This window comes from Podarcis cretensis (genome assembly GCF_951804945.1).
Source record: "Podarcis cretensis genome assembly, chromosome: 14".
Taxonomy (NCBI): Eukaryota; Metazoa; Chordata; class Lepidosauria; order Squamata; family Lacertidae; genus Podarcis; species Podarcis cretensis.
Window position 1 is genome coordinate 27522655 of NC_137183.1, and position 27087 is coordinate 27549741.

At 47.7% G+C, this 27087-nt stretch overlaps 1 protein-coding gene across 1 annotated transcript in view; it reads left to right on the forward strand.

Moving 5' to 3' along the window:
* The first annotated feature begins 8540 nt into the window (after positions 1-8540).
* Positions 8541-27087, forward strand: part of SMAD6 (SMAD family member 6) — a 61442-nt gene continuing 42895 nt past the window's right edge. The window contains exons 1-3 of the mRNA XM_079954305.1: positions 8541-9518; positions 20789-20845; positions 24958-25035. Coding sequence (XP_079810431.1) covers positions 8675-9518; positions 20789-20845; positions 24958-25035 — 979 coding nt within the window. The 5' untranslated portion in view covers positions 8541-8674. The remainder of the gene's footprint in view (positions 9519-20788; positions 20846-24957; positions 25036-27087) is intronic.

Here is a 27087-nt window from a genome sequence, read left to right on the forward strand (position 1 = left end):
GTGGTTCTGTTTGTGGAATGCCCTCCCCGGTATTCCATTTTACCCAGGCATTTGATTTAAATAATTTGATGTTTCCTGCTGCTTTGGGAGGAAGGGTGGGATATAAATTTAACTTAACAAACCAATTTTATGTGGATAGCTAGTTCTGGCATGTCTTCTTCCTATGTGTGTGTCTTAAGTTTGATTTTAAAAATGAAAGAAAATCAGCTCACGAGTCTTTAAAGTGCTGCCAGGAAATATGTCAAGTTATTGATATAACATTATTATTATTATTATTTTCTACTTCCGTAACACTAGCTTGTCTTTCTGGCTTTTGAGGGAAGTCTTGCAAAGGAAACCGTCAATGTCTGTTGCTCAAGTGTCTGATAGAATCTTATAATCAATAGTACAAAATGTTACACAACTGAGGGGGGCGAAAATCAAGTGTTTGATTTCCCTGTTGCTTGTGTGGAACAAATTGCTTAAATTTTATGCAAGCCTTGACTTCCGGGTTGGCGCCATCGCCGAATGGCGGACTCCCTCCGAGCTCCGGAGGGAGCCTGCTCGGCAGGGGCTGGGTTCTACCGCGCCGGTGACGCGGGGACCCACAAAAACCATGGGCGCTGAAACCCATGGGCATGGTGACTCGGCGGGCACCATTTGCGTCCCCCCCGACCCGCGAAGGAGCCTTTTTAAAGGCTGCGGAGCGGGTGACAGGGGGGTGGTGGTGGTGTGAGTCCTCCGCTTCCCCTGCCAAGCGAAGCCGCATGCCATTCGACGGAGAGCGCTGACTTCTTCCATTGAAAATTTGGACTTTAAAAGAATAACCCGTGAGTAATTGGAACTTGGATTAAAAAAGGGGGAAAATTCTTTTTAAATTCGGAGCGAGCGGGGGAGGTGCAAAAAGGAAGTCAGCCTCCCCCCTGTTGTAGAGGAGCTAAAGCAAAGGATTTGACAACTAAGATCGAGCGCAACCTTTTTTTGATAAAATTATTAACTTCGCGATGGAAAATTATAAGACTGGGCTGGAGGAGAAAAGTGGAATGTGAATTAAAAGGCAAACCCCCCCCCCCCGGAAACCCCGGGAGCGATCCGTAAGAGCGCTGGGAGAGGAGAAATAGAGGTTCTGACAGCTGTCAAAGGAGCTGTCAAAGCGAAAGAACAAAAAGAGAACTTTGTTACGAGGACTTTGCTGGTCACATTTGTTACAAATTGGATATAAATTGTTTAAAACAAGGAATAATAAGTTACTTTGACTGTTGGGTGTGATCGGGAAGGAAACTGAGTGACTATAATCCCTCTAGAGGAGCTGTGGGACACTACAAGTATTGTTGGCATCGAATTTGAATAGGACTTTTTATCTCCTGGGAAACTGCAGAAATGGAACACTATTTTGTCTACAGAGGTCTACACACTAAAGGAGACAATAGATTTATCTATTGAAGAATGGAAGGGACTTGACGTAATGTTTTGTTCCTGAATAACAAAGCCTCTGCAGAGGAATTAGAAGCTTTTTGGAATTAGAACATTTGTGCAGGAGAGCAGGAAAAAAAAAAAAGGAGGAGAGAGAACAACAAGAACAACAAGAATAACAAGAACTGGACAAAGTTGGAAGATAGACTCCTTCCAAGATTGGACATGTGAAATCAAAGATGACCAAAAGACGGCAAAGACTAATAAAAAGACGGCAAAGCGGACTGGTGAAGGACTGTGGTTTAGATGTGGGAGCTCCGGGATGACAGTAGATATTGACGGACATTGGGAACGCAACCGGGAAAGGGGGGAGGGAAATTTGGAATCCAAAGGGTGTTAAATTACATTTTATTCTTTTTTCTATTTTTCTGTTTATCTTAATCTGTATTGCATATTAAAGAGGGGAACTCGTGGAAGGGAACAGGTCGATTTTAGGGGATGGGAAAATATTTTTTAAATTGGGTCAATGATAAATAATTTTAAAATTTGGGGTAAGAATTTGTTGAATTTATTTGAAAGAATTGGAATACAAGAGGGGGAGGGGAGGGGAAGTCCTGGAAAGATGCTAATGAAAATTAGGTTTTAAATTTGGATGTTTTTCTTTTTCTGTTATATTTGAAAATCTTTAATAAATATTATTTAAAAAAATAAAAAATAAATTTTATGCAAGCCTTGATGGCTTTAAGTATCAAATTTAGTTTGGGATGGTTGTAGTTGTTGTTTAGAAAAAGACATTTGTATCAAAGGTTTTAAAACACATTTCGAGGATTCCTCAAAAACATTGTATGAGGATGAGCTGCTCATCTACCTCCTAGCGAGCAGAGATGGTAATGCAGAACTTGCCCATCTCACATAGACAAAAGCTGTAGCCCAGGGATCGCCATCCAGATGTTGTAGACTCCAACTCCCATCAGCCCCAGCCAGCATGGCCAATGGTCAGGGGTGATGGGAGTTGTAGTCCAAACCCTTCTGGAATGCACCATGTTGATTATCCCTGCATAGTCATTACAATAGATTACTAAATTGCAGTTTAGTAATTCGATGTATCACTGATATTTATCATACATTTACAAAGCTGTAGTTCTCCACATAAAAGCTCAGCTGGAACCAATTTTAAACAGAGGGTGGTTGATGTGTAAATCGGTGGTTTGGGTTTTGGCTGTCTAATTAATCTGAATGAGCAGCTGATTTCAGACTTTAACAAAAGAACTGTGATGTATCTTGATAGCTGGGAATCTCTTTCCAGCCTTTGGAAAGCACTGTCCCCTCAGAGTTTAGGAAGTTTAGACCCTTCAGTTAGTGAAATAGGAAACAGTTTTGCAGTTTAAGTTTAGAGAGGTGGACATAGATCTTTGTAAAGAGTAAAACTGGTGTGCAACACTGAATTACATGCAGTGCTTTTTTCTGGGGGGGGGACGCATACCCCTAAACATTTTGTGAATCTATGTACTTTGTCAATTTACTGTATTTATTTTCCCCGATTTGAACTATAAAATGGTGGTTTTCTGAAGTCAAAGTGAGAGTACCCCCTAAACATTTTTTTTAGGGGAAAAAAGCACTGGGTGGGTGTGTAGAAAAGTGACTTTCTGGAAAACTGAGGCAGGATCACTGGTTGTGCTACCTGTTGCCAGTGCTTATTTCTTTGTACAGTGGTACCTCAGGTTACATACGCTTCAGGTTACATACGCTTCAGGTTACAGACTCCGCTAACCCAGAAATAGTGCTTCAGGTTAAGAACTTTGCTTCAGGATGAGAACAGAAATTGTGCTCGGCGGCGCAGCAGCAGCAGGAGGCCCCATTAGCTAAAGTGGTGCTTCAGGTTAAGAACAGTTTCAGGTTAAGAACGGACCTCCGGAACGAATTAAGTTCTTAACCCGATGTACCACTGTACTATGCTTTGTTTGCGTATCTGTCAAAAAACATAAATGGTACTAATTCACCCTAAATCTCCAGTGCTCTCTCGTACTGTGAAAGTTATACATTGATTGTGCTACCCAATTAATGAAAATCCAAAGCAGCCAAACAGAGAGGAGGCTGTCTCCAGCCTCTCTCCATGATTCCCTACTCTAGCCTTGCTTGCTTCAGTCCACATTTGGGGTGGGGGGAATCATTCTGCCATGCGATTGAATTATCCAACTGCTCCCATTGCAGGGTTGCAACAGAATCACTCAACCTCAGAAGAGGCAACTTCCCACTACATCTCTGAATGAGTTGCTGGTCGAGACACATCTCCCAATCCCTGATCAACAACTCTTTCAGATGTGCCATCCCCGCTCCCACCACTTCCGCAGCCAGTAGACACCCACTCTCCTCACGGGTGGGTCCGCTCTGGTGGTTACGCTCTTTGGGGGATTGGGTAAACCTACCCACCCACAAAGAAATAGTTTTTACATTAGGGTGTAGGAATCATCAGACTTTTTTTAAAAACGGTAGGGCTCATCTGTCAGGAATTTCGGGAACTCTGCCTGAAGGGCATAGAACAGGGGTTTGATCCTATGCACGGATACAGTCTGACCAAGGGTCTATCTAGCTCAGTATTGTTTGCACGGACTAGCAGGATTTCAGCAGCATGCAAGGCAACTGCTCTACCTCTGAGCTATGGCCTTTCTCAAAACGCCTCTTCTCCTGCAGCGTAAACGTGCGTGGAGGCTCTGGTCGCATCGCTGCTCAGGTCGCTTTACTTGGGAGTAAGCCCCACGCAGGCAAAAGCTGAGCCGCGCAGGGCGGCGCTGCCTCGGCTGCCTGCGCAGCCACTTCATTCAAAACAGCGGCCGACAGGGAGAGAAAGGAATGTTGTATAAATATTGCGGCGAGCAGCCAATGAGAGCAACGGAATTTATTTCATTCAGGGACAATCTGTGATCTGGAGGAGGCGGAGACCCCCCCCGGCCAGACGAGCCAATGGACGCGCTGCGGAGGCGGGGTGTCCCTCTGCCAAAGGCCAACCAGGGCTTTCGGAGCCTGAACTTTTGCCACCCTGAACAAGTTAATACATCCCGGAGGCGTGGCCCAGCCTCTCTGACTCCGGCGGAGGAGAGGCGCTTTAACCCTTGGTGCGCCGGAGGAGAACGTCTTTCCAAAGCCTACCCTTTGGCAGGGGGTTGCCAACTTGCCTGCCTTGGCCCTGCTCCTCTGTCTTGAACAGCAGCCGGGCGGGGCGGGGGGCGGCGGGATAAATAAAGCAGGCGAAGCGATTGCCAGCACGCTTATAGACAAGCCAGGAAATATCTTCACTTGCTTAGGATAATTGCTGATGCTGAATGGCGTTGCCAAATATGTTTTGCTGGGTCCTGTTCCTGTGCCTTAAAAGAACAGGTTTTCTGAATACCGTGAAAGGCTTCACTGCCTGCTTTCTGCAGAGCAGTTGGCTACCCGGTATTAGAAGCTAGGGAGGAGGAGGGGGGAGAAGTGTCAGCCCACTCAAAGATTTCAAGACCTCATCCTTTCTCTCTTTTCCATAACTTTGCAAGATATGATGGAGGAAAGAATGAATAAGATAAAAAGTCCACATACCCAGCAACTAATTGAATAGCTCTCCAAATTTCACAAGTAAGGCATGAGGATTCTCCTGTAAACCCATCTGGTCCTCACCACCTCTGAAAGTACAATGCTTGGGTCTCCTGCAAATCCACAATTTCTTTGGCATTTGAGAAATTTATACAATAACAATTTTATTATTTTATATAATAATCTAAGGAGGACACAACAAACAGAAAGAAATGTATGTGTGTTTATACAGCAAATATCCCCAATGCATTTGATAAGACTATTCTGTGCATATCAGATAATCTTGGAAAAACCAAGCCCTGTTGCATATTATGAGCACTGTCCAGCATTATTTAGCCCCAACAATGCGGCAGACACTTCTGTCCTGGGTCCAGAGTCAAGCAGGTTTGGGCTTGGGAGAGTTTACATCCAAACAAGGTAACAGCTTCAAAAACAAAACACACCGGACAAAGCGAAAGCAACTCCTTTCTGGAGCCATCTAACCCCCCCAAATTTGCATTTTGAGATTATTTCTGTACTTACACTTTGTGTTACGGGACATTGGTGATAGTGCCCTTTAGCTTCTCGTTTTATGCAATCCAGGGCCTCACTTTTTATGAAGATGGGCCTCGTGGAGCAGACTTTTTAAAAAACAAAACAAAATGCAATCTTTGAAATGATATGTTGTGGGTGCTGCTATTAAAAAACATACAGCAACCCTGCATTAATGAGATGAAGCACAGGGAGAACTGCAGCCACTGTACACTGCTGCAGGGCAGTTTGGGGTGTGCGGATGAGTCTTTGCAAAACAAGGGGTGTGGTGTTGTGATGTGTGTGTCCCAGGGAGATCTAGGGAGTTGAACTGAGGGTGTGATTCTTGGAGGACAGAAATGCCCTTCCATAGTCTTTATCAGGTAACAAACACAGGAAGCGGCCTAATACTGAGTCAGGCCATTGGTCCACCTAGCTCAGTATTGTCTACACTGACTGGCAGCAGCTCACCTCTTCAGGGTTTCAGGCAGGGGTTTCTCTCAGCCATACCTCAAGATGCCGGTGAGATCTTCTTTTGCAAGGCATATGCTCTATCTCTGAGCTTCAGCCTTTCTGTTCTTTTAAAGCAAATGGTGATTCCAAATGTGGCAGCCATGTTTAGCTTTATCCCCTGCTCTTCTTGGACTTTTGCTAAATAATTAAAGGTGAGCCTGTGGCTGCATCCACTTCTGCAATGGGGATTCAGATTCCTTCTGAACTGTTTGCACCCAATTTGCAAGCAGGCATTTATTTTCTGTCCCAGCACTTTCCTTATGAATGAAACTTGCTTCTTGGCCTTTTTGCTAAGATCAAGTGTAGTGTAGAAACTTGCCCTAAACTGCAGGTAACCAATGGGTAAAAAGTTGCCCTACTGCAGCCTCAACGTCCCAGCCAAACCTATGTGAGATGCTAGTTTCCCCCCTGTGTTAAAATGGGACGAACAGCCGCCTACATCACAAGGTGATGCTGCTTGGGGGCGCCAGTGGAGTTTGCAAGCCAAGAGGTATGTGCCAGGGTCCCTGCCTTGCAGTGTGCAGTGGCTGGGATCCAATGCAGGAAAATGCAATTTGGAAGCTATACCCCAGCATCCCTTCCAAATCTGCACACTTTCTTCCCGAGGTATATGTTTCCCAGAACCCGCCATGCAGCTTCAATGTTTTGGGCAGCCTTGAAGGCTGTCCCCCAAGGATGCAGAACTTGCAGCCTTCCAGATCTTACTGAACTACAACTCCCACCAGTGCTGGAATTAGGGCAGTGTGGGCATTTCCTCCACAAAAGGAACTGAACCAAGGGGGCGCAAAATAATAACATTTATACTGGTACCTACTGAAAGTTAAGCCTCAGTCGGACAGGGGATTGAGTTGCCACAACTGACATACTGCACTTGAGAGCATGAGCAGAACACAAGTCCAGAAGGGACTGATGGGAGCAGGTTCCTCACTCCTGTAGACACCCACTTAGTGCACTTGTAGCCTGATCTTATGCAGGTCTGCCCGGGAGTTAACTCCCACTGAGGTTATTAATTTTGCATGCTTACTTGGGACTAGGTCTCATTCATCACCATGGGATTTGTTGAAAAAGGATGAACATTCTATGGAGCTTCAAATGCTGGAGCTCAATGAAGACTTGCTGTAGAATCAGCCAGTTCATCATCATCATCATCATCATCATCATCATCATCATCATCAATATTATTACTGAATAAAAGAGGACATTATTAGAATCACTGCCTTTTGGCCCACTAACCTACCTCACAGGGTTGTTGTGGGATGAAATGAGGAGGGGGAGACCCGTGGACACCACCTAGAGCTCCTTGGAGGAGGCGGGATAAAAAAATGCCTCCAATAAACAAATAAACGCTTTGGCCATTTGCACACAGCAGATAGGAAGCAAAAGGGCACGACAACTTATTATAATTCGCTCCCATTTCCCAGCCTCTTTTTATTATTGTTGTTCTTATTAGTTCTTTTGCGAATCGTCTTCCTCACAGAAGCTCCTTCCCTTCCCTTAATTATTATTATTTTAGGGGTGGGGGCCAAGAGGGTGCCCCAAACCAGAAGCGCGGAGGGAGAGAGCGAAGGGGGAGCGAGAAGCCAGGAGAGGCGAGCGAGAACCGGGAGGCGTTTTCCTTTAAGAGTTAAGAAACTTGAAACCTTGTTTGCGCAACCATCAGTGCAGCTCCGCGCCGCCAAAGTGTCTAGACTGGCACATGATGGGAGGGAGCCAATGACTCCAGCGCTCTCCTAGGGGGCCCTGCGTGTGTGTTTTAGAAGAACAAAAAAGAGAGAGAGGGAAGAAGTGGGGGGGACAGAGAGAGGGAGGGAGAGGCGACGAGGGTCTCCGCTGCTCGGGAGGCAGATCTCGGCGGCCCCCCAAGCCCGGGGGGCGGAAGAAGGAGGAGGAGTGAAGTCGGGGGGCTCTACCCTGGGTGGACGCCTCTGCCCCCAGGAGCCTCGCCGGCCCTTCTGCAAGCACCGAGGGCTTCGCTTGGCGTGGATTTGCTGAGGCTGCTCCGGACCGCCGAGGAGGATTTGGGGCGCCTTTTCTCCCCGAGCGGCGGCGGCGACGACGGCGCTTCTTCTCATGCGCCTGCTGCAGTGCTGCTGCTGCCTCTCCTGCCGCCGCCGCCGCCGCGTTTCTCTCGGGCTGGGATCTTGAGTACCGAGCCAAGCCATGCGCGGCGCCGCCAGCCTGCTCCTTGCCCCGGGGGGCGGCCAGCCTCTAACTTGGGAAGGCGTCGGGGCAACTTTTTAAAAGCCAGACGCAAAAGAAGGACCGCGGCGTCGAGGGTTTGCCAGGGCGAAAAGGAAAAAGCCTGGGGGAGTTTTGTTGTTTTGTTTGCTTGCGCGCTTGTTCGTGGAAGGACTCCCTCGCAAGGAGGGGGGCCGGCAAGCCTTCCCCGTCCCCTCCTGGCTCTCGGGGCTCCATGTAGGGCCGAGGGGGCGGGCTGCGGCGGATCCCCCGCTCGCCAGGACGCCGGCCTGCGGGGCTCCGCTCTATGCCATTGCTGCCTCCTTCCCCCATGTGGCTGCCCGGCCGGCGCTTCTGGGCGAGTGGCTGGGCCGGGCGGGCGAGGAGCCCCCGCTGTTGCTCCGGGCGCCGGCGCCGCTGCCGTCGTTGCTGGGTCTCCTTCATGCGGCCCTCGTTTGGGAGGATCTGACCCGGAGCCAGGAAAGGCCAGCAGCTCCGCGGCCGGGCGAAGCGTATGTTCAGGTCCAAACGGGCAGGGCTTGTGCGGCGACTTTGGAGAAGCCGGGTCCTCCCCGACAGAGAAGGCGTCGGAGGAGGGGGAGGAGGAGGAGATGGTGGCGGCGGCGGCTCCACCGGCAGTAGCACCGGCAGCCTCAGGAAGAGCCATGAGAGAGGGGGCAGCGACGGCAGGAGCCCGGAGAAGCCCCCTGCGAGCGGCAGGCGAGCGGTGACCGGCGGAGGCGCCGTCGAGGAGCCGTGCGCTTTGGAGAGGTCCATGGCGCACGGCGAGGGCGACCCTCCGGCGCCCCCCGAGGTGGAAGAGGAGGCAGCGGCCGTAGCAGCAGCAGCAGCAGCAGCGCGGGAGGACGCCGAGGATGGCGGCTCCGACGGCGGCCTCGAAAGGGACAGCCCGTGGTGGGCGCAGGAGAGCGACGGCATGACCGTCACCTGCTGCCTCTTCAAGGAGAGGGACGCCGACGCTGACGCCGTCTCGCCCCGGCCCCGGGAGCTGCCAGCCCGGGAAGGGCGCTCCAGGCTCTCTCTGCTGGAGCAGGAGCTCAAGGCCGTCACGTACTCACTCCTGAAGCGGCTCAAGGAGCGCTCCCTCGACAGCCTCCTCGAAGCCGTCGAGTCCCGCGGCGGGATGCCCAGTGACTGTGTCCTCGTCTCCCGCGCGGAGGTGCGCCTGGGCGGTCAGGCGGCTCCTCCGCACCTCCTGCTGGGGAAGCTCTTCCGCTGGCCGGACCTCCAGCACCCGGCCGAGCTGAAGCCCCTGTGCGAGTGCGGCAGCTTCGGCCTCCCCGACGGCCCCACGGTGTGCTGCAACCCCTATCACTTCAGCAGGCTGTGCGGGCCAGGTTAGTAGCACCGTCGATTGCCTCGGGGCCACCTGGGGCGCGGGAGGGCTGGGCAGCTGGGATGTCCTGAGGCAGTTCAGGGAGGGGGACTGGAGTATTGGGGAAGGTGCATCTTCATAAAGGATCCACAGTTACACCCCCTCCCATTTGAAGTATTCAGTGCTGAAAATCAACATGCACAGGCATCTTGGTGAAAATTCTCTCACTTTGACCATGGTGGCTGAATAGCGGCGCCATAGATAGAGCCACTGTATTTCTGAATTCAGTTGCTGGGGGCAAAGGACATGGGGAGAATCTTATCACCTGTGTGGCTGAAATCAAGGGGATTGCTGCATTATGGGATCCATAATGCTGGCCTAGATCAGAGATAGGGGACCTGTGGCCCTTAGACGCTGTTGGGTTCCCCGCTCCCATGGATCACAGGATCTGCAGTTGAACAGTGTCTGCAAGACCAGCGGTTTCCCATCAGATGAATCTTTGGTCTGAACCAAGAGGGAATGATGTTTTTGCAAGTGTAAAAGTTTGCCTGGAGTGGCAGAAGCAATTTCCAGAATAGTTTGCCATAGGAGGCATCTCAAAGGTGAGCAGGTGTAGTTTGGCACGGATAACGAATTTGATGCCCTTCAGATGTACATAGGAAGCTCCCTTCTTCTGAGTTAGACTTGTGTCCATCTGCCTCAGTGTAGCCCATGTGGTCCCCTCCAGATGCTGGTGTACTACAACTCCCATCAGTTCCAGTGGCCAGGGATGATGAGAGCTGTTGTCCAACAACACCTGGCTTCCTGGAGATGCCAGGGATTGGGCCTGGAACTTTCTCCATGCAAAACAGGTGTTCTACCCCTGAGCTCCAGCCCTTTCATAGGGCTATGGTTGTTGAACTACAACTCCCAGCCAGCATGGCCAGTGGTCAGGGTCAGGGATGATTGGAGTTTGGGTCTGACAGCATTTGGAGAGCATGACGACGGCTGTCGGCTCAAACTGCCAGATGTAACGACTGTCCTGTGGAAGTTGGTTCACAACAATCTTTGTTAGTCTTGGAAGGTGCTGCAGAATTCTGGTGCCTTTGTATCTCTTTCTCACCCTGTTTATTTGAGAGGCGCTCAGCCTGCTTTGAAAACAAGTTTTCAGTGCCAGATCTCAGGCTTGGCACATGTGACATGATGGGAACCTCCTTGGGGCAAGGACCTGAATTTTTGTGTGTGAGAAACTCTGCAAAGTGCCATGTCTAGTGATAATCTTGTATATGTAGCTAGTCATAGCAGCATAGGAATGAACATCGCAAACTGGTTCATCTAGCTCATTACTGTCTACACTGGCTGGCAGTGGTTCTCCATGATTTCAGGCCGGAGTCTTTTCCCCTGCCCTACCTGGAGATTAAACATGGGACCTGCGTGCAAAGCAGATACTTTATCACTGAGCTACAGCCCTTCCCTGCATATCTGAGCATGTGCAGAATGGATTCTGGGATTATGGTGCATCGTGTTGAAGTCATAGGGTGTGACCTCCAGGACGCCTAGAGCCACACAGTACCTCTCTGTTTATGGTTAACAACGTCTAGCCATTTCCTTAAGCCAGGAATGTTGATCCTACCTTATTTTGTCCACTGCATGAGCAGTACAAGTTGCAGGCCACTTTGGGGATGATAGGTTTGGAATGGTGATGGTTCACGCAAATGCATGGAACCAGAGACCTCTCCCCCTTCCCACCCTAGGGCTGATTCACATGTGCAGGTCCTGCACTTGAAAACTGCAGCACCCAACGGTGGCCTGCATCCGTGAAGGAAGCATCACAGGAGCTTCCTGTTCCCCTCAGACCCAGGGCTTCCCATACCAAGTTGGTGGACACATCCCACTGCCACTCATCAAGAACTGGTTCACTTAGAAACCGCAGGCATCAGATAAAACAACCGGCATGTGTGGATGCACCATCACAGTTCCAGGGGCCCTCAAGAGAACTGTAAAATGTCGTCAGAGGCTTGCGGAAGTCAGTGGGCATCTTCAGCTTCCAGTATTCCAGCTGAGGGTGATCCAGTGTTGAGAAATCAAGTGATGTACATGCTTGTCTGAAGTGGTCCTTATTTATTGCACCACCTGTGGCAAGTGGCTATTTACTACCAGAGCAGAGCAGCTTGCAGGTTCTGTGTGGCCCAGATCTGTTGATGTTTGGTGCTCGGCCCTTGGAAGTTGAACTGATTTTCCTTTTCAGTGTTGACAGGGCTGTTGTGCAATTTTGACAGGCGCAGTGTGGAAAGCGCACTGGTTAGAGTATTTTTGGTCCAACTTAGTTAAAGAATTTAAGCCAGAGACGTCATGCTGTGCCCAGGCCCGTATCCCAACTTTTGAGAGTGAGAGATAAAAACATAAGTATAGCCCTGTTGGATCAGGCCAGAGGCCCATCTAACATAGCATCTTGCTCTCACAGTGGCCAACCAGATACCTATGGAAAGCCCACAACAGCATTCTCCCCATCTGTGATTCCAGCAAGTGGCATACAGAGGCAAACTACCTTTGACATTCACTGATAGCCTCAAACTCCATGAATTTGTCTAATCCTCTTTTAAAGCCATCCATGTTGGTGGCCAGCGTAATAATAATTAATAATAATAATAATAATAATAATAATAATAATAATTTAATATTTATACCCCACCCATCTGGCTGGGTTTCCCCAGTCACTCTGGGCTGCTTCCAACCAAATATTAAAAACAATACAGCATCAGACATTAAAAACTTCCATAAACAGGGCCACCTTCAGTTGTCTTTTAAAAGTAAAATAGTTGTTTATTGCCTTGACATCTGCTGGGATGGCGTTGCACAGGGCAGGTGCCACTACCAAAAAGGCCCTCTGCCTGGTTCTCTATAACCTCACTTCTCGCAGCGAGGGAACCGCCAGAAGGCCCTAGGTGCTGGACCTCAGTGTCCAGGCTGAACAATGGGGGTGGAGACGCTCCTTGAGAATATAAGAGGACAATCCACTTCAACGATGCCAAACACGTTACTAGGGGAAAAGGCCAGCTGAAGATGGTGGCCAAGGTGACACATCATGTTTAGCTGGAAACCTTGGTTTACACAAGAACATTGTGCCCGCTCTGATCCTCCCCATTCATGTTGGAAGGAAACAAAGCATGATTCCTGAAACTACATCTGAACTGTAAGAACATATGAAGAGCCTGCTGGATCAGGCCAATGGCCCATCTAGTCCAGCATCCTCTTCTCACAGGGATCATAGTTTGTTTAGCTCAAGTAAACCATGACTGGTATGGCGAGAGCAAACTTTGGTTTATCATTATGGTTTGCCTGGGGTACAACAAACAATGGTCCCAAGTTCTGCCATCACACTAAAGCCAGGGATTGTGGTTGGTTCCTCCTGTTGTGAGTACCAAGGAGGGAAGTGGGTTGGGCTCAATGTTCCAGATGTTTTCAACTACAACTCCCACCATCCCTGACCATTGGCCATGCTAGCTGGGGCTTTAACAAATATATATATATAAATGCAGAGATGCTTTAAGGTCTACAGCCAAAAAGCCCTGGAGCAAAGCAAAACTGGCAACAGAGCACCTTTGCTCATATTTCAATTCCTCCCTCTTTTGGAATAGATCGTAGCTTAAATTAGGGAAAGCACTCAGGGTCTATTTATATACACAGGGATCTCTTATATAGTATTATACACACACGGACACACATTTGGCACATTCTTGTTTTCTTAAATTAAAATACTGCTTTGCTTTACTTTACGCATGTCTAAAACCAGGTGTGTTGGACAGCAGGTGGTAATGCTGTACTAAAACACAGGCCTTTGTTGAATAGCACCCTAGTGTAGTGTTTGTTCTGTGCTCTGTCTGCCTCAAGGGTTTGCTGAAGACTGATGTCAAGCATTGTCCGAGCGAGGGCTGTTTCACACATGCATGTGCATCCCTTGACTTCTCTGATTCATGCATCTTTGCTGTGCATTTGCTGACTCGGGCAGATTTCGTGTGAAGCCTTGTACCTGAGTAGATGAAAAAGTCCCTGGGTCGCCCATTCACATGCGCACGCACAGGACACCTGATTCTTGGCCCACTTAGAAAGCTGCATCATCTCCCTGGATCAAAGGCTGCACTGGAAACCTGTTTGCTGAGTTTAAACTTTATATGTTACTTATAGTTATTGCATGTATGAAATGCATATCTTGCCACTCAGTGGCCGTATTCAAAGTGACGAATGCAATCGGCATTGGTTATCCGGTTGCAAGGGAGACTTAGTTCTCACAAGCAGCTGATGAGCTTGGTAAGAGTTGTCCCTCCTCAGATTGCAGGGTGGGGCTTGCATGATAGAAAAAAAAGATTCCTTGCCCACAAAAAAACCCTAGATGTCAGGGGAAAGAGTTCCCGTCTTGGCTTCCTTTGTGTCTCCAGGGAGTCTGTTTTTTTTTGTTAAGGAACAAAGAAAATTGCTGCCTTGTACAGGGTCAGGCCATTGGTCCACCTAGTTCAGTATTGTCTACACTGACTGGCAGCTGCTTTTCATGGTTCAGGTTAGGGACATTTCCGGCCCTACCTAGAGAGATTGAACCTAGGACCTTCCGCATGTAAACCAAACGCAAGGATCATTTTGTATGGTAAACCCCCACTCTAAAGTGGTGCAATTAAGGTCTACCTCCTCACCTCCTTTTTACAAAAACTGGGACAAAGTTTACAGTGGTACCTCAGGTTACATACACTTCAGGTTACATACGCTTCAGGTTACATACGCTTCAGGTTACAGACTCCGCTAACCCAGAAATAGTACCTCAGGTTAAGAACTTTGTTTCAGGATGAGAACAGAAATAGTGTGGCGGCGGCGCAGCAGCAATGGGAGACCCCATTAGCTAAAGTGGTGCTTCAGGTTAAGAACAGTTTCAGGTTAAGAACGGACCTCTGGAACGAATTAAGTACTTAACCCGAGGTACCACTGTATTTCACAAGGGGTAAGAATAGCTCAAAAATGTATGGTGAAAATTGAAGCCTGCCTACTTCTTCATGGTTGTATTAGGGATGAGGGCTCTCCTGGACCCTTCCCTGTGTGACAAGAGGTAATGTTGGTCACAGTGACGTTGGTCACAGTGATATTTGACCTGGGGGAAGCGAGGCGTTTTCCTCTCCTCTCAGGATCGCTGTTACCCCGATCAATGCTCCATTCATTGCTTGACTCTAAACAAGGAATTGTGACCTGACGTAGGGAAGCTATCAGACACATTAGTCCACCAAGCTCTATATTGTCTGCACTGATTGGCAGCAATGGCTCTCCAGGGTTTAAGGAAGGGTTCTCTCCCAGTCCTAACTGGAGATGCTGTTGGGGGATTGAACCTGCAACCTTCCGCATGCAAAGCAGATGCTGTGCCAAACAGCTGGTGGGAATCCTGTTCAGCCCCCCATCTGGCTGCAGACATTTCCCAGTATGGTCCTCTACAAACTTTCAAGCTGGTGTAACCAATGAATGCAGTCTCCATTCAGATCCCTCCTGCTATGAATTCTGCACCTGGCAAGTTCTTCTCTTGTCAGCCTCAGAACTGTAAAATGCAAATGGAGGCCTACCCTACAGGGTTGTCGTGAGGATTATAACATGGCAATGGATGGAGCTCCAGAGAATAGACGTGCTGTTTATGATTATTATTTTCAGAGTGTTCAGGGTCAGGAACACGGATGCTGAATTCTGCATTCAGACCCAAATTCTGCGCCTTTTCTGTGCTTGTGTGGGAACCGCGAAGCCCCAGGTGTGGGAACCCTCTTGCCACTAATGCAGAATGAGTGCAAGTGGGGTGTTGGAATAGGACCTGGGAGACCAGGGTTCACATTCACTTTTGCCTGTGAAGCTCACTGGGTGACCTTGGGCCAGGGACTATCTGCCAGTGTAACCTACCTCGCAGAGTTGTTGTGAGGACGACTGCAAGAACTATGTACAGTGGTACCTCAGGTTACATACGCTTCAGGTTACAGACTCCGCTAACCCAGAAATAGTGCTTCAGGTTAAGAACTTTGCTTCAGGATGAGAACAGAAATCGTGCTCTGGCAGTGCGGCAGCAGCAGGAAGCCCCATTAGCTAAAGTGGTGCTTCAGGTTAAGAACAGTTTCAGGTTAAGTATGGACCTCCGGAACGAATTAAGTACTTAACCCGAGGTACCACTATATATCCCCGTGAGCTCCTTGGAGGAAGGATGGGATGTAAATGTAATAAAAATCTTAGAAAATCTGGACAATCAGCTAGACAAAACATGGTATTAATTTCCTTCAAGGCAGGAGACAGTAACCCATTCTTCTGCTTCGGGGGCTGTGAGGTGGGCTGTCCGTACCTTAGCGGCTGAACAGTATCTTAGCAGGCTGAAAGTCCCAGGTTTACTCCTTGCTATCTCCAGGTAGGACTGGGAAAGGCCCATATTTGTAACCCTGGTGATTCCCTGCCAGTCAGAGTAGACAGTACAGTGGTACCTCGGGTTACAGACGCTTCAGGTTACAGACTCTGCTAACCCAGAAATAGTACCTTGGCTTAAGAACTTTGCTTCAAGATGAGAACAGAAATCGCATGGCAGCAGTGGGAGGCCCCATTAGCTAAAGTGGTACCTCAGGTTAAGAACAGTTTCAGGTTAAGAACGGACCTCCAGGACTAATTAAGTTCTTAACCTGAGGTACCACTGTACTGAGCTAGACAGATCAGTGGTCTGACTGGTTTGAGGCCGTTTCCTATGCCCATATGTTTACCTGCACCCCAGGATGGGTTCCTGGGTATCCCAGATGAAGCAGGCTGCGGTCACCCTCACCTTCTCACCTTTGTACAGTTCTCCCAGCTTCCTTTAGTGGAAGTCTTGAGGCATCAAGAGAGTGCAGATTTCCCCACCGCTTAACACCAGCAACACCTGTTGATCCCAGCAGAGCACGTTAATGGATGGTGTGCTCCAGGCAGCAAGGGGTTAACGTTTTGCATCAGGGGTTGCAATTTGAGGTGGGGTTGGGGGGGGGAAGAGGCTGGCTTCCCTTGGCTGGCCCCCTTCACTCCCTGTGGCCATGGGGTCTATAGGATGCCAGGAGGGTGAAGTAAGAGGAGGCAGCCCTTGTACTCCCGGTAACTTAATACAGAGTAGTGCAAATGAGATTTCTCCCTTCATCCCTAAACACCATCTTCTGCGCATTCTTACTGTGTGTTTTTGAAAAGGGCCGTGTTAGACAAAGTTTGGCAGGATGGTGCCTTCTACAACCTGGTGTCCCCCCCCCCCCCAGATGTTTTGAAGTACAGTTCCCATCAGTGTTGTTGTTGTTTTTAACATCCAGGATCCTTTCCCCCCTTCTGTTGCCATTGGACCAAATTCACACACAAACGCCACCATCCATTTCTGCTTCCATCAGAGGAATAGTTAGCGTTCACCAAAGCATTTGGGAAGAAGGAGATCCAAGATTCTCCCTTATCTCATTCTTCTGCTCTGACAGCAGGCGCTGGAAATGTAGAAAATCAAGACCAGCAAAAGCAAACAAACAGCTTGGTGGCATTTTAAAAAAATATAGATCCACTTTGTTTGAGTTTGATTCCCAAAGGGGCTTCCACGAACACGTGTTAAATTAAGCAAAACTCTGTGGGAAGAAAAGGCTGAGCAGGGTTTGGACTTGTTTTCCCAAGACAGCCCTAAGTAAATTTGCACAAGAGTAAGAGCCACCACACAAGGAAGCATGCTTAACTCTCATCGCAGGCTCCTTCTCTTTAGAAAGGCAAATTTTGCCTTGCCTGTTTTTGCATTTTTTGTTTTCGGTGGTATCCACAAAATTACTGCCCTTTCGGCAATGCCGAAGGAGACTTAACCTTTTTGGAGGGGATGTATAGAAAATCACTGGTTTTCTTCAGGCAAAAGAAAATGGGAGTTAAAGAGAAACGCACAAACACACAAGTCTCTTTTTCTTTTGGCCTGGCATTATCCCCTTTCAACCGAGATCAGTTTCAAGTTGTTCTTAAAAAGCACCCCCTTCCTTCCCCCCTCCCTCCCTTCTTTTCCTTAGCAGGTTCCCCCCTCTTGCTATTTAGGTGAAGAAGTGGTGATAATATGCAGTTTGCATTTTGCTGGCGCCAGCCTGACTGGCAATTTATCTGACTGCCTCTCTTAAAGCTGCAGTGCCCCTTTTCCTAACTTCTGGGTTTTTTTATTATTATTGCAAGTTGGGTTTTTTCCATTTTTTAAAAAAGCAGCAAAACCTGCCTTCCTGTTGAAACTCCTTAAGAGAAGGAAAAACCAGCTCTACGAACCTGAATTTTCTGTTGCCCTAACTATAGAATTTAGTTCACGTAGAAATTAAATTGTCTAAGAAACTTGACTTGGAAAAGGATCCTAGATCTTGTTCTTTGGTTGACAGGAGTCTCTCTCTCTCTGTGTGTGCGCTTTTCTCTCTCTTAATTCTGTTGTGTTGCTGCAAGGGGAGCGGGGAATCTCCCCCCTTTTTTTGGCAAGTCAGCTTTCCTTAATTTCCTTAATTCTCTTTGTTTTGCAATCCCCATTCACTTTGGATCTTTCCTACAGGGAGTGATGGAATTTCTTTCTCTCGAATATTCTCTCGAATATCACTGGAACACGGAGTACCGTGTTCTTTGTAACAAATGTGCACTGACTTTGTGTCGAGGGTTTTGGATGGAAGCAGCCGTTGTTGAACACCTCCCAAGAAAGAGAACCCCCAAAATGCAGCTTTTAAAAAAATGTGACAGTGTTGTTCTGGATTCTTTCCACAGCAGTGTCAAAACTCTACAGATGACTTTCTTGACTCCTAGAGAAACCCCATAATTTCTCACCCTTTGGATCTTGGAACGGTATTTTCAGGCACCTCTGAAAACTATAATTCCCAGGTTTCCTTTGGGCTGGTAGGATGAGTTGAAATTGAAATAAACTAGTTGAAAATTTCTTTTAAAAATTTGAAGTGTTGATGCCCTTCCATAGTTTGGTTCCCTCAGCTTGCAATCTTGTTTGGAGCACCAATGTTGAGAGTTAGTTGCCCTGAAATTTCAAGTAAACACTCAGTTCTCATTGTACACTGATAAGGAATAGGGCTGGACAATACAGTAATGGGTTTTCTAGTACAGTGGTACCTCGGGTTAAGTACTTAATTCATTCCTGAGGTCCGTTCTTAACCTGAAACTGTTCTTAACCTGAAGACCACTTTAGCCAATGGGGCCTCCTGCTGCTGCTGCTGCCGCACAATTTCTGTTCTCATCCTGAAGCAAAGTTCTTAACCTGAGGTAATATTTCTCAGTTAGCAGAGTATGTAACCTGAAGCGTATGTAACCCGAGGTACCACTGTATCGTGATATATCACCAGCTAAGCATCACGATATATCAATATATCACAATATCTGAAATAAGAAAGGAAATACACAGAGGCGAACAGGACAATATCCTGGTAACTGCTACTACTGTTTGTGCTGCTGTCATGAGGCCTTGCAGGCTGCTACTGCTACTGCCACCAACTCCCATCACCGCCACTAAGACTTGCAGGCTGCCACTGATTGTCTCACCATGCCTTGCAGGTTGTTGTCGCTGCTGCTGCGTACCGCGGTCATGGCAAGCTGTTTCTGCCACTGCTGCTTCTGCCACCTAGTAGGCCTGCTGGCAGTTTGGCAGCCCCAGATTATATGTATTCACTATGACTCATCGCTGTATTTTGGATTGTCCTGTATACCACCATTTGGTAAAGGTAAAGGTAAAGGTACCCCTGCCCGTACGGGCCAGTCTTGACAGACTCTGGGGTTGTGCGCCCATCTCACTTAAGAGGCCAGGAGCCAGCGCTGTCCGGAGACACTTCCGGGTCACGTGGCCAGCGTGACATCGCTGCTCTGGCGAGCCAGAGCCGCACACGGAAACGCCGTTTACCTTCCCGCTGGTAAGCGGTCCCTATTTATCTACTTGCACCTGGAGGTGCTTTCGAACTGCTAGGTTGGCAGGCGCTGGGACCGAGCAGCGGGAGCGCACCCCGCCTCAGGGATTCGAACCGCCGACCTTTCGATCGGCAAGTCCTAGGCGCTGAGGCTTTAACCCACAGCGCCACCTGCGTCCCCCACCATTTGGTAGCCAAGCCCAAAACCTAAAGTCCTGTTGGGATGCATTTTTGCATGCCTTCTGATGAAACGGAGTGTTTGATTATTAGTACTATTGTCATTTATCCGTTTTAGACCCCTAAGTAGTAGCAACTGCCAGGACATTGTCCTGTTCACCTCTGTATAGTTCTATCCTTATTTCAGACATTGTGGTAGATGGCAACATTTAGCAGGTGATAAGTGAGTTATTGCAATGTTGAAAAACCAGCTATCACCTAGCCCAGGCATCCCCAGCCTACGTTCAAAAGCTGCTGCAGGCCAAGCCCATCTCATTCATTTCTTTTAAATGATCCCTAGCTAACAGGACCAGTGGTCAGGGATGATGGGAATTGTAGTCCAAAACATCTGGAGGGCTGAACGCTGGGGCTGCCTGACCTAGCCCCTACACACATTGTGATTTGCGATATATTGCCAGCTAAAATATTATGAAACAATTATCACAATGTGAACGTCAAACTTTTGGACGATATATCGGCCAGCCCTAATGAGGAAGTTCTGGAACTTGAAAAAGCAGTGATGCCTATTCCCAAGCAAATAGGCGTTTTGTGCCTTTTTAGGAGCAGGAGTTTGCTAGCCACGAAGTGCATCGTATTCCCTAGTGAACCTGGCCAGAGTACCCTCCTTGTCTTTGATGGGACTACAGCAGAGTAAATTGGATTAAGGACTGCAGCCAGTGGCCTCTTTAAGACCCAATTCTAGTTCATTGTGGTCCATGAAAGCACTTCTCCCCATTTTATAGCATACACCCAGCACCTTGAGGGGTAATGTGTTGCTAAATAACTATACTTTGTGATGTGCTTATAAATGCTTTGTCTTAGGCAGGAGTCAGCAAACTTTCTCAGCAGAGAGCCAGTCCATTGTCCCTGGGGGGCTGGACTATATTGGGGGGGGGGAATGAACAAATTCCTATACCCCACAAATAACCCAGAGATGCATTTTAAATAAAAGGACACATTCTACTCATGCAATCCGGGCCGGATTTAAAAGGCAATTGGGCCGGATCCGGCCCCTTGGCCTTAGTTTGCCTACCTGTGGTTTTAAGAGTGAGTAATGGTGCCCAGTGTCTCCATAAAAACAAGGAGAGAGATTTCCACCATAGGTTCAGCCAAATGGTTCCTTCCTTGGTGTGGGGACAAATGTTTCTGTAACCTAAACTTCCAGGGGTTGTTAATCAGTGTCTTCCTTGCTTTTCAGAATCTCCACCCCCTCCTTACTCCCGGCTGTCTCCAAATGACGAGCAAAAGCCACTGGGTAAGTACCTCTCTTTTTTCCTGCACATTGCTGGAATCCTGGGCTTGTTTGTCTTGCTGCGATTTCACGCGAAACGTTCAAAAGCTGCTGCAGGTCAAGCCCATCTCATTCATTTCTTTTAAATCCTGCTTTCTGCCATTTAGGCCTCACAAAGTGTGGCTTGCAACAACAACAAAAAGACGATTGACAAAATCCCAAACACAGACGAAACTCCCCAAATTTAAAATCTCAGAAACGAAAAAGAGCGTCAGAATGTTTTGGGACAAAAGGGAAGCGTTTGTGGTGCAAAGGCCTCCTGAAATGAAATTGTTCTAACCAGGCTTTTGAAACCTCAGCAAGGACTGTGTCTGTCTGACTTCTGGTGGGAGCAAGTTCCACAGGGTTGCACCCTGAAGGCACGATGACTTGTTGGCATGAGTTGTGCTTCTGGGCCATGGAGGACCACTTATAGTGCTTCCCTAGAAGATCCCAGGAGCGCTCTTGGGGATGTACAGGGACAGAGAGTCTTTGGGGTTTCAGACAGAGAGCATTCTTAGCCCTGCTTTGAGATTCTGGAGATTGAAACTGTGTGGGACCTTTTTCATGCAAAGCAGATGTTCTGCCACTGAGCTAATGCCCCCCCCAGCTCTCTTTGGTTACCACATTTTTCACTGATAGGGCACCTGAGCTATTGGCACCCGTACGGTAGGCAGAAAGTCCAAAATTGCAGGCGGGTTGCCTTTTGTCTGTCAGCCACATGCAGACCAGTGCAGCAGTAGGGGAATCATAGAATTGTAGAGTTGGAAGGGACCCTGAGGGTCATCTAGTCCAACCCCCAGAGATGCAGGAATCTTTTGCCCAACGTATTGCTCAAACCCACGACCCTGAGATTGATAGAGTCTCGTGCTCTGCCAACTAAGACAAAACCGAATCTGCTAAAAGAATCCAGCCACAGCAAAGGTGACAAGCCTCCCTTAAACACAGCAATGTGAGATGCTTTGGATTTAATTTCTCTCCCTGTTCCCCCTTCCCCCAAATCAAGCAAAGGAAAAATGGTCAAAGAAGCTGGGGACCGGGGGGGCGGGAATGACCTACTTTAAAAGCTGGTGAAATCCAAAAGGAGTGGCCTTCCAAAGTATATATTGCCTCTGAGGAATTTAAGCACAGACCTCAGTAGATGGAGTGCCCGATTCTGCCTCTGGCTTTTTGGGGTTGGGAGGCTGGTCAGTTAGGTGGGAATGCAAAGTCAAGAAGCATGAATTCGGATTGTGTGCAGCCCACCCCACACCCCTTGCAAATAAGCAGTCACCAAATGCTATGGTATAGTGGTACATTTTAAAGTTCAGGGCTCTTCACGAGAACCCTCCTAAGAACATAACAAGGAAAATGTGTATTTAACCAATACAGTGGTACCTCAGGTTACATATGCTTCAGGTTACATACGCTTCAGTTTACAGACTCCGCTAACCCAGAAATAGTGTTTCAGGTTAAGAACAGTTTCAGATTAAGTACGGACCTCCGGAACGAATTAAATACTTAACCTGAGGTAGCACTGTATAGACTTAAAAAAAAAAATTAACTGATTATTTTAAAGATTTGTTGCATAGTACATATTATGGAATACAATAACAAAAGCAATAAAACTGTAACAGTGCACATCAATTGCTCAAAGGAAGTATGAGAGCCAGTGTGGTGTAGTGGTTAGAGTACAGTGGTACCTCGGGTTACATACGCTTCAGGTTACAGACTCCGCTAACCCAGAAATAGTACCTCGGGTTAAGAACTTTGCTTCAGGATGAGAACAGAAATCGTGCTCCAGTGGTGTGGCGGCAGCGGGAAGCCCCATTAGCTAAAGTGGTGCTTCAGGTTAAGAACAGTTGCAGGTTAAGAACAGACCTCCGGAACAAATTAAGTACTTAACCCAAGGTACCACTGTATTGGGCTAGGATCTGGCAGACCAGAGTTCAAATATCCACTTGGCCATGAAGCTCATTGGGAGACCTTGGACCAGTCACTGCCTCTCAGCCTAACCCACCACACAGGGTTGTTGTGAGGATTAAATGAGATGGAGGAGAACTAGCTCAGTTGTTTAGAGCGTGGTGCTGATAATACCAGGGTTGTGGGTTCTATCCTCATATGGGCCACCTGCATATTTCTGCACTGGAGGTGTCATAATTTCTTCATATCTTCCCCAACCTGGTGCCCTCCAGGTGCTGACTGGGGCTGATGGGAGTTGTAGTTCAGAGCACCTACGCAGTGCACCAAGTTGAGTTGCATTCCCTAGACGGAGAACTTTGAGTGACACAACGCGAAGTGAAGCTTTGCTTTCCAGGCTGGTTTGACTGAAAAGAAAAGGGATGGGGAAGGGAGATGCACACGCGGAGTTGATCTTGGAGCAAACATTTAGAGCACCTTTTTAATTAAAGGGGTGCAAGCAAAGTGGGGGTGGAGGAGAGAGGGAGAAAGATCAACAAAGACTTTTAACTTGTTAAAACAAAGTTTCCTTGGTTTCAGCAGGGGAGGAAGGAAGGGAGGAAGGAAACAAGAATAAACAGCTTCAAGAATTTTAATAGTGATAATTAAGTATAGTAACGATGAATTGTTTGGAGGCTTAGTGTAACCTTATCCGTGGCGCTCCCAAGTTCCTACTTGTTTGATTTGATCCACTCAACCTTGGGTTATTTTTGAGGGCAGTTTCGGTGTTTCAGGAAAGGGAAGGGGAGCAGTGAATGGCGCTTGGATCTGCAAGGACATGAAACAAAGGAAAATTGGGCTAGTGTGAAGTTCGGTGAGGGGCCACCATATCTCAAGAGGCCTTGGAAGCAGAAGATCCCACAGGTTCAACCTCTGGCACAGCCAGATTTCTTTTTTTAGTTGATGAAAAGGTTTATGGTAGTGAAGGTCACCAACGTGAGTGCCTCTTAGACAAATTCATGGAGAATGTAAGAACATAAGAAGAGGCCTTCTGGATCAGACCAATGGCCCATCTAGTACAGCATCCTGTTCTCACAGTGGCCAACCACAGCACATAGTTAACCTATGGAACTCTCTTCCACAGGAGGCTGTGATGGCAAACCAACTTGAATGGCTTGAAAAGGGGATTGGACATATTCATGGAGGGGAAGGCTATCAGTAGCTACTAGCTATGATGGCAATTTTCTGCCTTTACATTAATGCTTCCAAATGCTGGCAGGGGTGGCAACTTGAATAAACTATGGGGCGGTGGCATTGGTAAGCCCTGCCCCGCATAATTGATCACAAGATGTGGCACACTCCCCCCAATTGAATGGCAATGTCCATCAACTGGGGGGGGGGGCAGCCCCATCAAATATTTTAGGGGGAGGGCTGCAGGGACCTCGGCACCTAGGAGTTGGCTCCTATGGTTGCTGGAAACCACAGGAGGGGTCCTTGTGCTCAGGTCCTGTTTGTGCATCTCTCATTTGGGCTTCTGGCTAAGCAGGCTCTCTATTTCTCCATCATCTCAGTTCAAGGGCAAAATAATGGGTTGTGGAGCTGTGCTGCTGAGGGGCGTGGCCTGAGCGAGGGGGTGTGGCCTAGGGAGAGTTCTGAGGACCAATGAGAGAGGCCTCATTTGCCCCTAAGTTTCCCAATTCCTGGCACATCCCGTTCCAGCGTGCTTAACCAGACTGCTTTTCACCATTCTGGGAGAATTGAGCCAGCTTCCTTGATCCAGCAAGCCATCCTATCGAGTGCTCCCAAGAACAACCCCCTAACTCCATGCTTCCCAGTTGTTGTTGCCATTTTCCACTTGTCCCTTAACCCCTTGGGGACTGATTTCTCTGGAGCAATTTGGTCATCCGTCTCCACCTTCCAGCCCCGGCCTGCGCGAGGAACCTTCTCCATTTTTGCTCCAGGTGGGTTGTGCAACCAGTAGTGGGATTTGCTTGCTTGTGTGGCTTCAACAAGAGGGCAACATGTACACTGACCCCCTAGAAAGGGCATGGCAGGACTTTAAAGGGTGATAAGGATTTGGTTTTTAAATGAAAGTTTTTTGGTGTGCCGGCGTATTTTGTGTTTTGAGTGAGCAGCAACTTGGGTTTCAGAGTCTTTGCAAATAAGATGCCTGTCTTCTAGGAAATAACCCTTGTCTTCTCTCTTACTTTTGCTTCTAGATCTTTCAGATTCCACCTTGTCGTACACTGAAACAGAGGCTACAAACTCGCCCAATGTCACCCCTGGAGAATTTTCAGGTTAGCAGATTTTTCAGTATGTTGAAATCAAGGGACTCTTTGGGGCAACTTTGTCAGACTCAGTGTTAGAAACTGACTCTCTCTTGGGAAATATAATCCAGGAAGTTGAAATGCTCATTTGAATATGGGAAACGAAGGGGTGATGGTCGTGTATATCAAAGGGACCTTTCCCAGGGCTTCGTAGCCTCAGAATTTTATCCAAGATATTTGGTAATGGTTTTGCTTGCCATGGAATAGAAAGAGAAAATTAAGGCGTTGGTACACACCTAAAAGTAGTGTAGGAGGCTCCATGAATTGCAGTTATTGGCGGGGGGGGGGGGAGAGGTCAGGATCTTTTAATATGGGTTTGAACCCCATCACTAAACCTCTGGCCCCAGGGCTCCCTATGGGATGTTGTGGCACTTAAAATGGTTTAAAAGCAGTTTACTCTTGCAGTGTAGGCCAGTGTCCGTGAACCTGTGCATTATTTCTGACCATTGGCCATCCTATAGAATCACAACATTGTAGAGTTGGAAGGGGTCCCAAGGTTCATCTAGTCTGACCCTCTGCAGTGCAGAAATCTCAAGTAGATCATACATGGCAGATGGTCATCCAGCCTCTGCTTAAAAACCTCCAAGGAGGTCTTCCTCCTGCCACTGCCTTCCGAGAGAGCCTGTTCCACTGTTAAACAGTTCTTAGTATCAGAAGTTTTTCCTGATGTTTAGAGAATCTCCTTTATTGTAATTTGAAGACATTGGTTTGGGTCCTAGCCTTTGGAGCAGGAGAAAACAAGCTTGCTCCATTCTCCATGTGACAGCTATTTAGATATTTGAAGACTGCTATCGTTATCTCCCTCAGTCTACTCATTTGCAGGCTGAACATGCCCAACTCCCTCAACAGTTCCTCATAAGGCTTAGTTTCCAGATCCTTGATCATCTTGGTCACCCACCTCTGCACACGTTCCAGATTGTCCATATCCTTTTAAAATTGTAGTGCCCAGAACTGGATTCAGTACTCCAAGTGAAGTCTGACAAAGGCAGACCACAGCCAGGACTACTACTTTCCTTGACCTGGACACTATTCATCTGCTGATGCAGCCCAGAATAGCATTAGCTTTTTCCGCTGCTGCATCACACTGCTGACTCATGTTAAGCTTGTGGTCCACTAAGACCCCTAGATCCTTTTCATAAGTACTATTGGCAATCCAGGTGTCTCCCACCTTATATTTGTGCAGCTGGTTCTAATCACACCTGGAAGGTCACAGAGTTGCTCATATAAGTATTTACTGGGGGTGGGGCAGTTAATCTAGAGTTGAGAATCCTTTATCTACCCAGTTTTGTTTCGTAATCAGTACATGCCCTCTAAGTATCTCTGCAAATGGAGCTTTGTGTGTATGTTTCCATTTATCTGATTATCTGTTTCTTCAAAAAAATTGTTATAAATATTGGGAACTAATCTTGGCTCGAATTTTAAAGTGGAAATGATCTAGTTTTCCATGGAGCACGATGGAGTTCTGTGTTGCTGTAACAAAAAAAATGTCCCTGCCATGTGAATTGCTGTTATATTTTCCTAATTTGGTGTCAGTTGGAAGTTTCTCTTGCACCATATTGCTGGCTTGGGGGAAAAGAAGAAAGAGAACATGCGGTCGCTGGGACAGTCTGTCTGCTCCATCGGGCAACCGGTTGTTCCCTTTGCAAATGATCTCTCCTGTTTTGCAGGACTTGGTTTGCCCAAGGGAAACTTGGATAATCAAGTTCTCATACTTGCTATTTGTTGTGGAACTCCAAGTTTCACGTTTTAATTAGTCCTGGCTACTGCTTTTGAAAATGTGCTTCATACATTGCCCACTCTTTCAATTTCCCATATTTTTTTGAGCCAGCAGCAAGCCATAAACAAGTATGCAAAGACCAGGAAGTATAGTATTTCTTTGTTGCCTTCCTAATGTGGTAGGTGGGAGTTTGCCTTCTTCCAGCCTGATGCCCTGCAGATGTTTTAGGCTACAACTCCTTGTATCACTCATGGCAGCTGCAGACCAAAGTATATGGAGGGCACCAAGCTGAGGGAGCTTGATTT